Source organism: Buceros rhinoceros, unplaced genomic scaffold, assembly GCF_000710305.1.
Source record: "Buceros rhinoceros silvestris isolate BGI_N320 unplaced genomic scaffold, ASM71030v1 scaffold20720, whole genome shotgun sequence".
In the NCBI taxonomy this organism is placed as follows: Eukaryota; Metazoa; Chordata; class Aves; order Bucerotiformes; family Bucerotidae; genus Buceros; species Buceros rhinoceros.
Window position 1 is genome coordinate 571 of NW_010391543.1, and position 13,274 is coordinate 13,844.

General features: G+C 43.7%; 1 protein-coding gene across 1 annotated transcript; it reads right to left on the reverse strand.

Annotated features, from left to right (window-relative positions):
- Positions 1–2,840: 2,840 nt before the first annotated feature.
- On the reverse strand, positions 2,841–11,274 carry COPS3 (COP9 signalosome subunit 3). The gene is made up of 11 exons (XM_010142295.1): positions 11,149–11,274; positions 9,843–9,955; positions 9,692–9,741; positions 8,737–8,829; positions 7,854–8,033; positions 6,785–6,925; positions 5,445–5,618; positions 4,531–4,617; positions 4,104–4,217; positions 3,433–3,513; positions 2,841–3,186 (listed from the first exon to the last, which is right to left on the reverse strand). Exons 1-11 carry the CDS (start codon positions 11,271–11,273, stop codon positions 3,133–3,135), a joined length of 1,212 nt encoding a protein of 403 aa, XP_010140597.1. The 5' UTR covers position 11,274; the 3' UTR covers positions 2,841–3,132.
- Between the last annotated feature and the right edge of the window lie 2,000 nt (positions 11,275–13,274).

The following is a 13,274-nucleotide window of genomic DNA, read 5'->3' on the forward strand; positions in this document are numbered from 1 at the left end:
AGCTCCGAGGAGCCACCAGCAGAGCTTGAACACCTGAGCAGAGAGGAGACAATCAGCAGCCTCCCACCCATCAGCCACAATCACACACTCAATCCTGGGAAGTGACAAGAAGAAAAGATCCCCCCAAAACCCCCTAAGGAAAAGCCGAATACAACAGATCTACGATGTCATTTCAGACAAACGAAGAACGACTCGTTTGTTATCTTTATTTGCCAACAGTACATTTAAACAGCTTCTCGGGACTAACCTCCTCAGCCATTTGGCCATGCAAAAAACATTTCTTGGGTGATAGAGATCGGCTGTGACACATACAATGGGTCGTGTTTGTACTGGAGGAGAAGGGCAGCGAAAGCGCGTGTGGGACGGTGGCACTACAAATGAGCGGAGGTCGCCGACCGCGGCTCGCCGGTGGCACTGAAAGAGGAGGGCTGGTTGCACACATCAGCTTCTAACCATGTCTTCTGGAAACATTTTGATAGCCGCTAATGATAACCGAGCTAGAGGCCCCTCCTGTGGCTAAGAAGTGTAGCTGCACGCCTTGCTTCACCTTCGGAGCGGCACCTTCGCTAATTAAGATGCATGAAAACAGGAGTTAGATACCAAAGCACACACCGGGTGTTCCATTAACACAGCTTGTGGCCATGCACGACGGGAAGAGCCAGCCACGAGACTGTGGAGAGGCTCGTTTGGAGGAGCAGAGCACGCAGCGTTCTTACACCTGATCCAAAATCCTTCCCTGCAACAAACAGAAATAAACCCAGAAAGCTCAAGTGTTCTCCAAGCATCTTAGCCCGTGCAATTAGTTCCAAGCTACTTCATTAAAAATCTGACTGAATTTCACCGGTATCTCAAGACATGCAGGTGCCAGACCGTAAGTGTTTATCACACGACGACTTGAAAGCCCTTCCCTGAGGCGCTTTTGGGGAATGCTGTGTCTGCTGATCCTGCAGGTGGGACCCGACTTCGAATTTTCACCGGAGTTTAACGGCACAACTATCCACATTGGAAAAGGAACCTCAGCACTTCTCTAACTTTAAAATCAGATTAAGAAAAAATGGGGCAATATATCATTTGAAACGATCACATAGCGATCTCCACCGCCCTTCTGAAGTGAGCGTGGATTTTAATCTACTTCAAGCAAAAAAGAAGATAAAACGTAGCTGCTAGTTTACCTCTAGTTCCACAGACCTGCAGCGCTTGGCACGTAAATCCACACTCACCAACAGGGACGAGTGGGATAAAAGCTCAGCCACGGCGATGTGGACGGGTCTGGTCCTTCTCTGACTCTGTGGAAACACCCTGCACGTGTTTCCCCCCGGCAAGAGAGCCCTTGGCTCACCCATGTCTGCAGGGGGGCGGGTTGGGGTTGGTCATTTGCTGTCCTTTTGATGACTACTGCTCGTGGTGGTGAACACCTGGAGAGCCCAGCTTGGTGCCCGAGCCCACAGCATGACTAATCTACCAATTTAACGCGGGACCAGAGAGGAAAATTGCGCAAGCGTGTTCAGCACTGAAACCACTGCAGGATTAGCTATGAAAAAACCCAGAACTATCTTCAATGACAAGGCTGGTAAGGCAAGTTCTGAAAAAGCTCAGGATTTTGTTTTAAGACCAGGTGTAACAGTTCCTTCGAGCACAGATGCCTCTATGACAGGAAGCACAAGCGGTGAGCTACCAACACTACAGGCCTCTGCTGTGTTCAACGCTAAACTGCTGAAAACGTTACTGACCATCTCGACAACAACCTGGGGCCATCTCTCTCCTACCAGAAATCAAACCGCTGGCACAGAGGCTCTGCTAGAATTAAGACACCAATTTCAAGTGAAGCCGCACCAGTTGGGCACTGGAAGCACAAATGGAGTCTTTTCAGCCGTGGTGACCTCAATCCACACACACGCTTCACGCAGCCAGAACGGAAGCGCTCCGCTCCCATCAGGCTGCTGATGAGAAGCCACGGGTGAGCAGCAGCGAGCAGCTCCCAGTCAGCTGGTCAGGAAGCGCTGGGTGCTGAGCTTCTCACGCTCTGACTTGACGACAGGTTTATTTAAGCCCGACAGCGGGAGATCTGCACCAACATGAAGCGTTGCAAAGGTGTTTGAACAGCGAGAACCTTCAGATCTGTGAGAACTACAGAAAATCAAAGAGCCTGTTGATTTAAGGGGTGAAGCATTCAAAGAATCCAACAACAGTCGTTAGGTTTAAAAGCATGAGTTAAAAGCCAGCACGTTATCTCCAAATAAAACGCTGCATTTTTTAGGAGCTTTCTAGAATTCTGTTCCATGTAGAATTATTTTCTTTGGAAACAAAGATCTATAGCACAAACTTCACTTAAACTTATTTCCACCGCAGAGAAGTCGCAGCCTGTTGAATCCCTTCATGCCAATAGTACAGGAACAAAAATCCACATTTCTTTCAGCGTCGAAAACTTCCTATCTAGTCTCCTCCAGAACACCGCGGCCTTTCACTTAAAATAAATTTGATCTAAGAGCAAATGTCATTAGGAGATATTTTGTACCAGAAACTTAAAATCACAAATAGCCGTCACGTACGGATGCCCTACGGTCATTTCTGCTTTGCAGCGACGGACCCGTGAACACGCTTGCCCTTTCAGGAAGAACACAGCTCTGATTTCGTCATTTAACGAAGAGAATTTGCTTCACCTCTGCCCCTCTCCCCCGCCATACATACGATAAATCTGCACTTTGAGCCAACTTTCAATACAGGATCAGGAAGCAGGAATTATCTTGTCCGTGAACCAATACTAGCTCGTGTTCTTCCCTGGAAAACACTTTTTCTTTTTGCAGAGAGAAAAGAAGGACTGCTACAGAAACACAGCAACATTCAAACCCTTTAAAACAAAAGGTAGATTATTTAATGCATTAACGATGTTAATCTGAAGATAAATAAATCCACAACAGACTTTTAAGTTTCTTTTGAGATTTCCTTTCTTTGCAGAGAATATTTCTGGTATTATACAGTACTGAGAGGGTGTTCTTTTATTTTCTTAATGTCCAGGTGAAAAGCAAAGCTCAGTTCTCTCTGCTCTCTTCGTGGAACTCCTCAATGCCCCATTCCAGGCGCAATTCTTTCGTAAGCTTTTACTTGAAAGCGGAGTGGTGAGCAACATTAATTTCAAGAATAACTGGATGGTTTGGTCCCTGAGTCATCTTCTTGAGAGCCCATACTCTGGAAGGGAGAGAGTGATTTGTTTTCAGAAACAGGTCTGAAGGTTTTCCTTGGAGACAGACAGTTCTTTGAAGTTAACATAGGAAAATAAAGTGCATATGAAATAACATGCACCTCCTTTTCAGTTTAAAGCACCATGTTTCTGCATGTATTAATAATATGCAATTACTACCACTGCAAGTACTGACACTCAGTGCATCGCCTACTCACCACCCCGAATTTCTTACAAGACATGAGATCAGTTACCTTCTGCACAAACTGAGGGTTCACAGTGATCTCTTGATCCATGGCTTTCAGTCGTTCATCAAGCTCTATACATTTCAGCATCTTAAAAATACAGATCAATTGATTACTTTGTCCAGCTTGTACATGATCAAGACAGTCCACAGCTGTGCTGCGCAGAACCAATCACTTCAGCCAACACGAGAGTTCCATGTCCGGATGTTCTCACCCCTCATCTCCCAAACAAAGGGTTAGACCCTTTTTTATTCCCTTATTTTGGTCCATGTCTTCCTAACAGCCCTCTTCAAGACCACTGACAGACAGTCCCGTGAGGGTCAGCCACCTCAGCCTACAGTCAGGTTATCAACAGCTAGCAAAAGCGATCCTCAAAGTCTAAAACTCTAAAAACAATCTTCCTAATCCATTCCACTCAAGGAACTTCACACCTCCACCCCCCAGCAGTCAGTCTACTGAAACACCTCAAGCTGTCCCTCAAGCAGGGAATGCACTGAATGTAACTTACCATCAATCTAAAACCTTTAAACACTAGTGCTGGGAAACAGTCCACTAACGATTCCTAGTCCTCGATCTCTGTGTGTAAGTCACCTACACCGGCTTCTCCCAGCAGCTCTCTGACTACAGACTAAGGTTCTTTGGTAGGAATTCCAAAAGCAGGAAATATCATAAAGATTTACCTCCTGATCGATGTTGTGAAGCATAGCTGGATTGTTGTATTTTTCAGGATTATCATGGAAACAGACCATACCATCTTTCTGATTAATACTTGCAAAGATTTCACCATCTTCTATCTGAAATGAGAGAGGGTTTAACGTAAGGAATCACTATGAACAGCACTGCAGGTACTACAGACTCCTTCTGGGATCATCTTTAACTGGTTGCTTTTTATTTCCTAGCAGCTTCCCAAAGACAAACTATCCATACCTTAGGCAGAGAATGTCTTTTAACATTTTTTGAGAACAGTCTAAACCCCACAGCAGACTCCACCCTGAAAAAGAGCCGTTCTTCAGCCGTTCCAAACATGCCCTGCCAACCCAAGCACTTGAAGTCTTACGTTGGATCGATTTTTAAATTAGGAGAGTTCAGCCGAGTCACAAGTCTCACCATGTGGAGGACGTATTTTTCTGCTTCTTGGGGCCCCGACAACTGCACTCGACTTGCCATGTCTTGTAATGACAATGTTAAAAACGTCTGAAATTTAGAAAGTAGCAAAGCATTAAAAGTTGGTGTCACAGACTTTTCCTACCGGCCTGTGCAATCTTATTTTCACAATCTGGTGGAAAGAACCAAGTTGAACACATAATTACTACTTATAAAAGCACTGTGAGAGAGGAGTCAGTTCTTCCTCCACAGACACTCATTAATCACACTGCACACGCCGGCAGACCAAACTGATGGGGTCATTCCTCCTCCTGCAGTTCCTCCCTACCCCAGACGCAGTCCTGACCACGTCCAACCTCTTCCCTCACCTTTTTACATTAAGAAGGTGACTGTCGATCCTTTAATTTCCTTCAAGAGAAGGAAAGTAGTGCAAATATTGCATTCCTTCTGAGGTCAAACATCATTGGAGCTTGCTAAAAATTGTCTATAAGGGTTCATCTGATCTCCCAGCTGAAGGAGAACGTCACTCCACCTCTTCTGGTTTTCCTTTGACTGCAGACACTTCCAAAACCTGTCCTATTCACTTGCTCTTCTCTAGTGAAGTAGCCTGTAGAGTTCAGTTTTCTCATTTTTCGAATACAGATGAAGGGCACTCCCAGCTTTTTTGGTTGTCTGTGAAAATCTCATGGGCAAACCCCTCCGATAGACAGACATACTGAACCACCTTTAAACAACGCGGCAGCACCCAGCTGAACTGGTTTCCTATAGCGAGCATTGTAGTCACATTTGCTTCACAAAACCCCAGGTTTAGTCATTCCTCCAGGACACCACTGTTATCATTTGGCTCAGAACTGAAAACATTTCAGCGATACACTGAGAAAAACTAATCACAATTTCTCAGCAAAACAAACTCTTACCTTGGTTAGCCTCTGAATATTCTTTTTGTAGAGAGATGACAAGCATTGCTTCACCAGCCCCATATTGTTATCCCTTGTGAATGTTTCACTGTGTTTGTTCACCAGATTTCGAAGCTCGGAGGGTTTATTGGTTGAATAAACTTGTGCTAATTCGTGGTAAGCATTGCTAAGGGGCTGCAATGAGAAAAACAAAACCCTCCTTAAAGAACACAGCGTTCGACCAGCCTCACAAAATCTGGTCACTAATTCAACACTGGAAGCCACGCAGGCATAACAGTAAATTTAAGTAGCTCAAGCATCTCAAAGAAAATGTGATGCCCATACATGGCTTTAGGGCAAAGATCCTCATACGCTAGATCTGTATTTCTGCGGTATAAAATGTGGCAAACATCACTCAAGGAGCTCTGTATGACAGTTCTAGGTACGGCAGTGAAAGGAAACTCTGTTAGCTGACCAGCACATGAAGTGAGCAGAGTTCAAAGGAAGCAGCACAGCCTCGTCACTGCCCAGCCATTGTGCTTGTCCTGCCCTCTAGGACTGTCATCCTTGGCCACGAGGCATCACAGCACAGACAACAGAATCAGAGGGTGAAGACTAGTTCACCTGAATCACTTTAACACGGTGATTGTTTGAGCTTGCTTATTAGTACCTGAAGTTAGAAGACAACTTTTGGAACTCTTTAAATTTTGGTCACACATCAAGAAGCGCAAGTGTTAAATAAGAATCAACTACCTTTTAAACCTGGGTTATTCACCTTGGATCAGAACTCTCTTGCTAGCAGTTTTGTCTTCCACCCTCCTAATCAGAATTAACTTTTGTCTTCTACTCCTCCTAATCAGAATGCTTACAGGCTCCAAACTCACAGCTTTTTCAGAAGCTTTTATTCTTTACAAAGCTGGAGTTTTGAAGTAAGCTGTTTAGCATTTCATACTTCAACCAGATGGAATTAAGGGTTGAATGTTTTTACAAGGACACTGCGTACTGAAACCCAAGTGAAACCTGAGTCGTGTTTCAGATCTAATGTAAAATGCTACCAAGGGATGCGCAGTACCAGTGAAGAGAATATTGGTAAGTACTCTTCAACCCTAAAGGTTTTCCAGATTTAACTTTCAATACACGTATCGCCAATAAGAACAACAGTTTGTTTGTAACAGACATACAAGTTGCCAGACAATCTTTAGCTACACTAGTAAGGCAGCAAGAGGTTGTACTCTGGCACATTGTGCGTAATTTCCCGTGATCTGAGACATTAAACAGTGCCATCAAATGAGGACAGAAAACAAATCATTTACAAATTCAGATTTGTCGTTCTGTTATTTAGCTGCATTCACAAGACTTACCTTAATGAATCTACCAACTATCTGGGAAGTGTATTTTGGTAGCTGCTGAACTTTGCCAAGTAATATCAAAGAAACTAGAATATACTTTTTATAGGATTCCAACATAATATGACTGACTGCCATGGCTGGAGTAGTTATTGCCTAAGCAAGAAAGAAAGAAATGGAACAGAAATTTAATGTATTTACTGGTAGATCTGGGTAGCTACTGCATGAACAAAAACCTCAGTCTAAAGCTGTGTGCAGAAAGGCTACAATGACAGATGACAGTCACCTTCGAGCATTAAAGCTTAACTAACTTCTGACAGAAGTAATGAGCCAAAAATGTCCTAAAACCATAAATTCTGTACAAGCGACTCAAAACATACCATGTTACAGTGATGCCTACCTTCAAATAACCCTGTTAGGGTCAAATCAAAACTTCTTTCCTTGGTATCTGTCTAAAGTTGGCCTAGAAACCACCAGGAATGATTATGCAGCTCCTGTAGAGCCTGGATTTACACAGATCCTTAAAGGGGTTTTATAACACTATTACATCATCAGATGTCACACTTAAGTATGCGGAAAGAAGTCTGCAGAACAGGGAGGAGGGATTTCAGTTTACTCTGATACTGCGAGCTGCTCAGAGCTGACCCTTGTTGACAGAGAAGAAAAATGCTGCACCAGTTTATTCTACACGTTTGACAGCATTTGCCTCCCACGCAAAGGTTTCCCAATTTTGTGATTTTCTCTTCTTTCACAAAGAAAGTAGCAGCAGCAAATATAACAATAGCCTCGAAGAATGTAAGCCCCCTCCTCAAACAAGCAGGGGTCTTTGCAAAACCACTGGACTATGTTTTCTTTACGAATGCACAGTTCTGAGTGGCAGCCTGTGAACCATTTCTATGCGAGCAGTAATACACAGGCATCAGAAAAATATTTATAGCGAGATAAATTTAACATCAACCTTCGCGGTGCATAGTTTTACGGTGCACTAGTTACTTGGCTGTAAGGGACCTTCTTAAAGGAAAACACCTCGACAGATGGATTGCTTGTTACTTCGCTCTAGACTTACCAGTTCATTTCAAGTTACCTGTTCATAAAAGTAGAGTGCTCTCTCAAAGTTCTTTAGCCCAGTGTATATCATCCCACCATAGTAGTAGTAACATAAAAAGTGCTTCGCATCATATGCCCCATTCTCTTTACAAATATCCATCATGTCCACATCTAGATACGGGAGGGCGGGTTTAAAGCATTTTGCTAACAAACAGAGCTACGAGAAAATAAACCAAGTTATCATGAATTAGCCATTTTCATTTAAATTTCCGTGAGGAAGAAGTTGAAACTAAATTCATCTATTAGGATTTAACAAACCTCCTTCCTCCAAGAGTGAAAATCTGCCACACAGATTATTCATGGCATCACGGTGTTTGGAAAACGCTTATCACCAATTCTGAATGGTTATAAATTATCTGGATCCCAAAGAAATTAGACTCCAGCAAAGCTTGCTTGAAGCTCCAGATCTTCCAGACTACCGTGCTGGCAGCACTAAATATTGGACTCAACACTCCTGTCCAACCCTAAATCCCAGGAGCCAAGAATGAGACAGAAGTGCAAACCCAGGCCAAAGACGCTGAGAGGAACGGGCCTTTTGTGAAACTGGAGCAAACGCTCTCCAGATCTTACAGTTCTCCTGCCTAAGACAAGCTGGAGGTGACAGAAGGGATGTGAAAGGACATTCAGAAGTCATCAACAAAACCAAAGATCTGGGGACATGCAAGAAACATTTAAAATTGATAGAAGGGGATTTTATTTCAGTATATCATATTGTTTATCACTGGGATTAAAAAGGTAAAGGCCTCTTTTACATTGCAATGTGCGAACACGCATTTCCTCAAAGGGTCAGGGGTGTTCCATAAGCTTTCCCGTATTTTATAAGCTTTTACTCTCATCAGACGCCCTCACGCACCCCTTACCTGGCAGAGATCTGCGTGTATTGAGGTCAGCTGGTTTGTGTTCATCTGCATCTTGTCTATGGCTTGTCTGAGAATGCTAATTCCTCGCAGGGGCTGTCAGAAATTACATCTCTTTCAAACAATTTCTCATAGATGGCAGCACATTGGAGCTTATGTTGACACTTACAAATGAAAAATAACACTAATTGACAGGTTCCATTAAGTAATGGTGAACGTGAGGTTCCCTTTTTGTACGATATTCAGTCCCTCAGAAAACAGAACTGACCTTGGCTATACAATTTCTCCTGATAAACTACACAGAGCCATCGATTCTGCTGCACAGAGCCAACCTCTTCAGGAAGAGAGGAATTTGTACCAATTAGAAAACCCTTCTAGACTCCATGGTGTCATCTCAAATCCCACCACACAACCGAGGCAAGGCTGTCGCTTTACTCCGGCCAGACTTGATCTCTACTCCTATTTCAGCCTGGATTTCACTCAAGTGGCCTGAAAGTCAGTATCGTAGCAACAAAAACATTCCAATATTTCTTAATCAATTTTTCTTTACATTTTAAGACATTTCAATAGGAACTTTATATAACACTGGTGAGAATAACACTGAAAGGAGCGTCACTGACTCACCAGTGCTAATAATTTTTGCAGCTCTCTCCTACTCACACACACATTGTCTGAAGAACATTCTAGCTACTACAGATTTCCCAGTTTGAGTGAGATAGCTTGTTTTTAGGTGATTCTCCCCCCAAAATGCATCTTCCTTAACGTTTTCCTTAAAGAAATCTTAAAATCTTGGTTTAGGTTCATTATCTCTCAGTAAAAATAACCAGTAAGGGGCTGCACAAAAACACCTAACGTGAAGTTAGTGGCAAATCTGTATGAAGCGAGGAAGAGACTGGTGACATCCCTTTGGGAGCCTGGATATGCAGGTACCGATTTGTACCGGATGATACTTGCTCACCTGTTTTCTCTCCACAAGGGCATTTGTTAACTGGTGGCACAGGCCAGCAACTAAAGACAGTAAAAAACAAACAAAAAAACAACACAGTGACAAATCGGTAATACCAAACTACCCGAAAATAAAGGAAGTGGGAAAGTTAAGCTTCACTTACAAGTGTCTGTTGCATATCTGATGTGTTCCCCATTACAGGTGCTGATAAAAAGCTGCACTTGTGAGAATAACGTTTCGAAGTCAGGGATGCTGGGCATAGAAAACTTCACAAACCTAAAACAAACAAACAGAAACGTTCAGCACTGAACATCTGATTAGTCAAAAAGCTTTGTCTTGATCACTCGGTCCCTGCAGAGGCACGTGGACGCTTGCAGACAAACCCAAAGTGTTTATGACCCATGGATACGATTTCCCAAGGAGCCGCAGGATGTTTGAAACCACACTTTGAGTGGACATCCCCCTTCTCACTCTAGTGCAAACTACAACTGAGGACAAGCTAGGGTGAACAAAGATCATTTTATCTGGTGCAACAGTTACAACCAGAACAGGAACACTGGCTAACGAAGATGAACTGCAACACTCAGCCACACGACTTCTCTGGACGCTTTCGCCTATCCTACAGCCAGCTCCTGCTGGGATGTGCTCAAGATCGCTCAACTATTAAATTATTAGTTGTGAATCTCTTGTCAGGAGCTCTTTCTCGTGGCTGCCAGTTTCTCTCCATCTCCAGCGGTTCCTTAGCACCCTACAGGCTGCAGCCTTGTGTGCTGCTTCTCCTGTAACATAAGCTATGATCATGCTCATCTGAGGGCAATGAAAACACAGAGAAAAGATCCTGTTTAATGCTGCTGGAACTTTAAAATAACAGTGAAACCTACAGACTCTTCACTTGTGGTTAGGTACAGCTTGAAGCAACAGTCTGAGCTGCAGGGCCAAGTATCTTTAACTTACCCCAGCATCACCAAGGCAATTCACGTTTTATCTTTAACTCCAGAGAGCAGCAAGAGCCTCAGTGCTGTCTAGAGACAAATACCCGGGAACTATGATAAAACCCCACGATTCACTGGAAAAAAAAGCGTTGCTTCATGCTTACAGATCTAGCGGCCTGTCAACCACATGTTAAAAGTGAGGGGGTTTTTTTATAGCTTTTTGCTGAACACGTATGGAAAGATGAAGATGTAAACTCAAGAAATAGATACAGCCTCAAGGAAAACAACCCCCCGGTACCACCAGCTGACAATAAGGGCATTTACAAGCTCCAAAGGTTTTTTTTTTCTTTTGAAAAAACAAACTTGCCCTGCTGTTTTTATTCATAAAACGAGCACCACCAAAGGAAACCGAGCACCATTCTAAGAAACGCAGATTGAAAACATCTATGCCCAAAAGAAAAACATTTGGTTGACAATTCATCATGTTGCCCGAAGGTTGAATGCTAAAATATTTAATTAGAAGAAAGCACCACTTACAAGACAGCAAGAACGCCCAACGAGTGTTCCTGCACATCCAGGGCACCGAGCACTGTGTCCAGATGGGAAAGATTTTTTGCTAGCAGTTCTCCGCTTTTATTGATCAGCTCGCAAAGCTGGGTCATTTGCCCTGAAATACAAAACATCCTTGTCAAACTCTAATTAGAGAACGCTCACACATTCCCATACTCTCTTACTCAAGTGGCATCGCCTGGAGAATTCACTTTTCATTAAAAGTTGTTAGTTTTCAATGAGTAAGGTACCCAAAGTATGTTTTTTATAAGGTGGCAGCTCAACTTCTAGCTTTTGGGATTGCAAAGGAGGCTCCCAGGACACAAACACGATATGAAAACACTGTCAGCTCACCTTCGTCATGGAGCAGATCCCATCGACACCAAGCTCCACCTAAGCCAAGCCTATGAAACTCTGACTACTGTACTGTGATGCAAAATTTTGCCTCGTGGTTAAATTTACCTCCATTTCTAAGTGCTATAAAGCAAAAAACCAAAACAGTACCAAAAAAAGTTTCCCCTGCTTTCTGAAAGCTGCCAGCACCAGAGTTTGTTCCCTGTACTTCTCCAGTGCTCTCCCCACTTTTCAGGTCTGCCCATAAGCATTTTTTTTTTGAGGTAGACATTAAAACTACAACTAAGTACCTACAACAAAAGGGTTTTAAAATCTGCTCTTAAATTTACTTTGCATAATTAATGTTATTCTGTTTGTTGTGAGCTATGAACAGAGCATGAAAGGCAGCTGTTTGGAACTGGGAAGGTACGGTAAGCCCAGAAAACCTTACAAAGCAGCAGACCGGTTACCATGACCTGCTTTCAAACTCTTCCTCCCCCTTCAATTACTTGAATTAAAACCATGCCTTTCTGAAGCAGAGTATTGTTTTGAAGTCCAATCCTTGCAGATTAGAGAGAAAAACCAGAGGTTCTCTCACCCTTACAAAAATCTTCACAGAATGAGGAATAGTGCCTCCATTCACAGAGGTTTCACCACCCTCCACTGCCCGGCCCTTTCCTTTGACAAGGAAAACCTGGGGAGCCTTGACACTGAAACACTGCCTTCGGAGTAACAGAGGGATTAGAAGTTCCACATGGGGGACGAGGAACTCCCGAAACCCGTCCCCAAACTGCTCTCTCCATTCAGGATTAAATTTCCAGGAGTAAGCATGGAAAGGAGCAGGGCTTGTAAACCCCTCTGCGGTTCACTAACTGTATTCAAGCACTGCAAACCCGCAGTTCTGGTGTCTCCCTAGGAAAGAAACCCACCCATTCTACAACTACCGCTTAACATACCCTAAACACAAAGCCAAACGCCCCGTAACAACCCTCTACTCCAAAACACACACTGAACAACTTCCAGTGTAATCAAAAATAGCCCAGGCCCAACTAAATGTCCATTTTTGTTTCCTCCCACGCACCCAAATACTGATAACCAGAAACCACCACCACCACAAGTCCACAGGCTTCTCCTGTGTGCTCTCCTAACCTCCAGCAGCCTGTCTGCTGTCTGGATTTATTTCCTCACAGAGAACATCTATTTGGCTTGTCCCTAAAGGGAGCACTTCCACAAAGTCAACCAGTCTCCCCTCGAACCTTCTGCATCCCCAAAACCTTGTAATAAGAAGTTCTCTGGCTAAACTACACCCATGCAAAGAATAAACTTTCATCCAGCCGGTACCTGCACCTCGCAGGTGTAATTTGTCTCTTGTATCTGATATCGCCAGTAAAAACACTTTATATTTAATAAGCTAAATGGAAATAAGAGAAAGTTGAAGCTCCATCCAGAAGTAACTGCCAGAGATAAAGCCTGGGGCCACAGAGGAAAGCATCAATTTTTGATCAGTTCCAGGGATCAAACATCCCACGCAGAGAAACACTCAGAACACGTTTTAGGGAGCACTGACACGGACAGTTGCACTAGGAAACGCTGTGCCCACACACAGCAAATCAGGAGCCTGGCGACGAAACCAAGGAATTCTAACTCTGGTCATTAAGGGGCTTTCTGAACTCTGGGTTACGGCAGTGGTCGGCAGTCCCGGGCCCCGATCACACACTCCCGCGGTAAGGCTGGACGCATCTGTCCGCGCTCGACTTTACCCCGGGAGGTAACGCTTCTGA

What these genes read in the sequence shown, in the direction of transcription:
- COPS3 (XM_010142295.1), bottom strand. Translation starts at nt 11,273, where the DNA reads ATGACCCAGCTTTGCGAGCTGATCAATAAAAGCGGAGAACTGCTAGCA. An exon ending in TTGGGCGTTCTTGCTGTCTT is followed by an intron (nt 9,956 to 11,148) that starts GTAAGTGGTGCT and finishes TGTTTGTTTTAG; the next exon opens with GTTTGTGAAGTTTTCTATGC. An exon ending in TAGTTGGTAGATTCATTAAG is followed by an intron (nt 5,619 to 6,784) that starts GTAAGTCTTGTG and finishes TTCTCATTGCAG; the next exon opens with CCCCTTAGCAATGCTTACCA.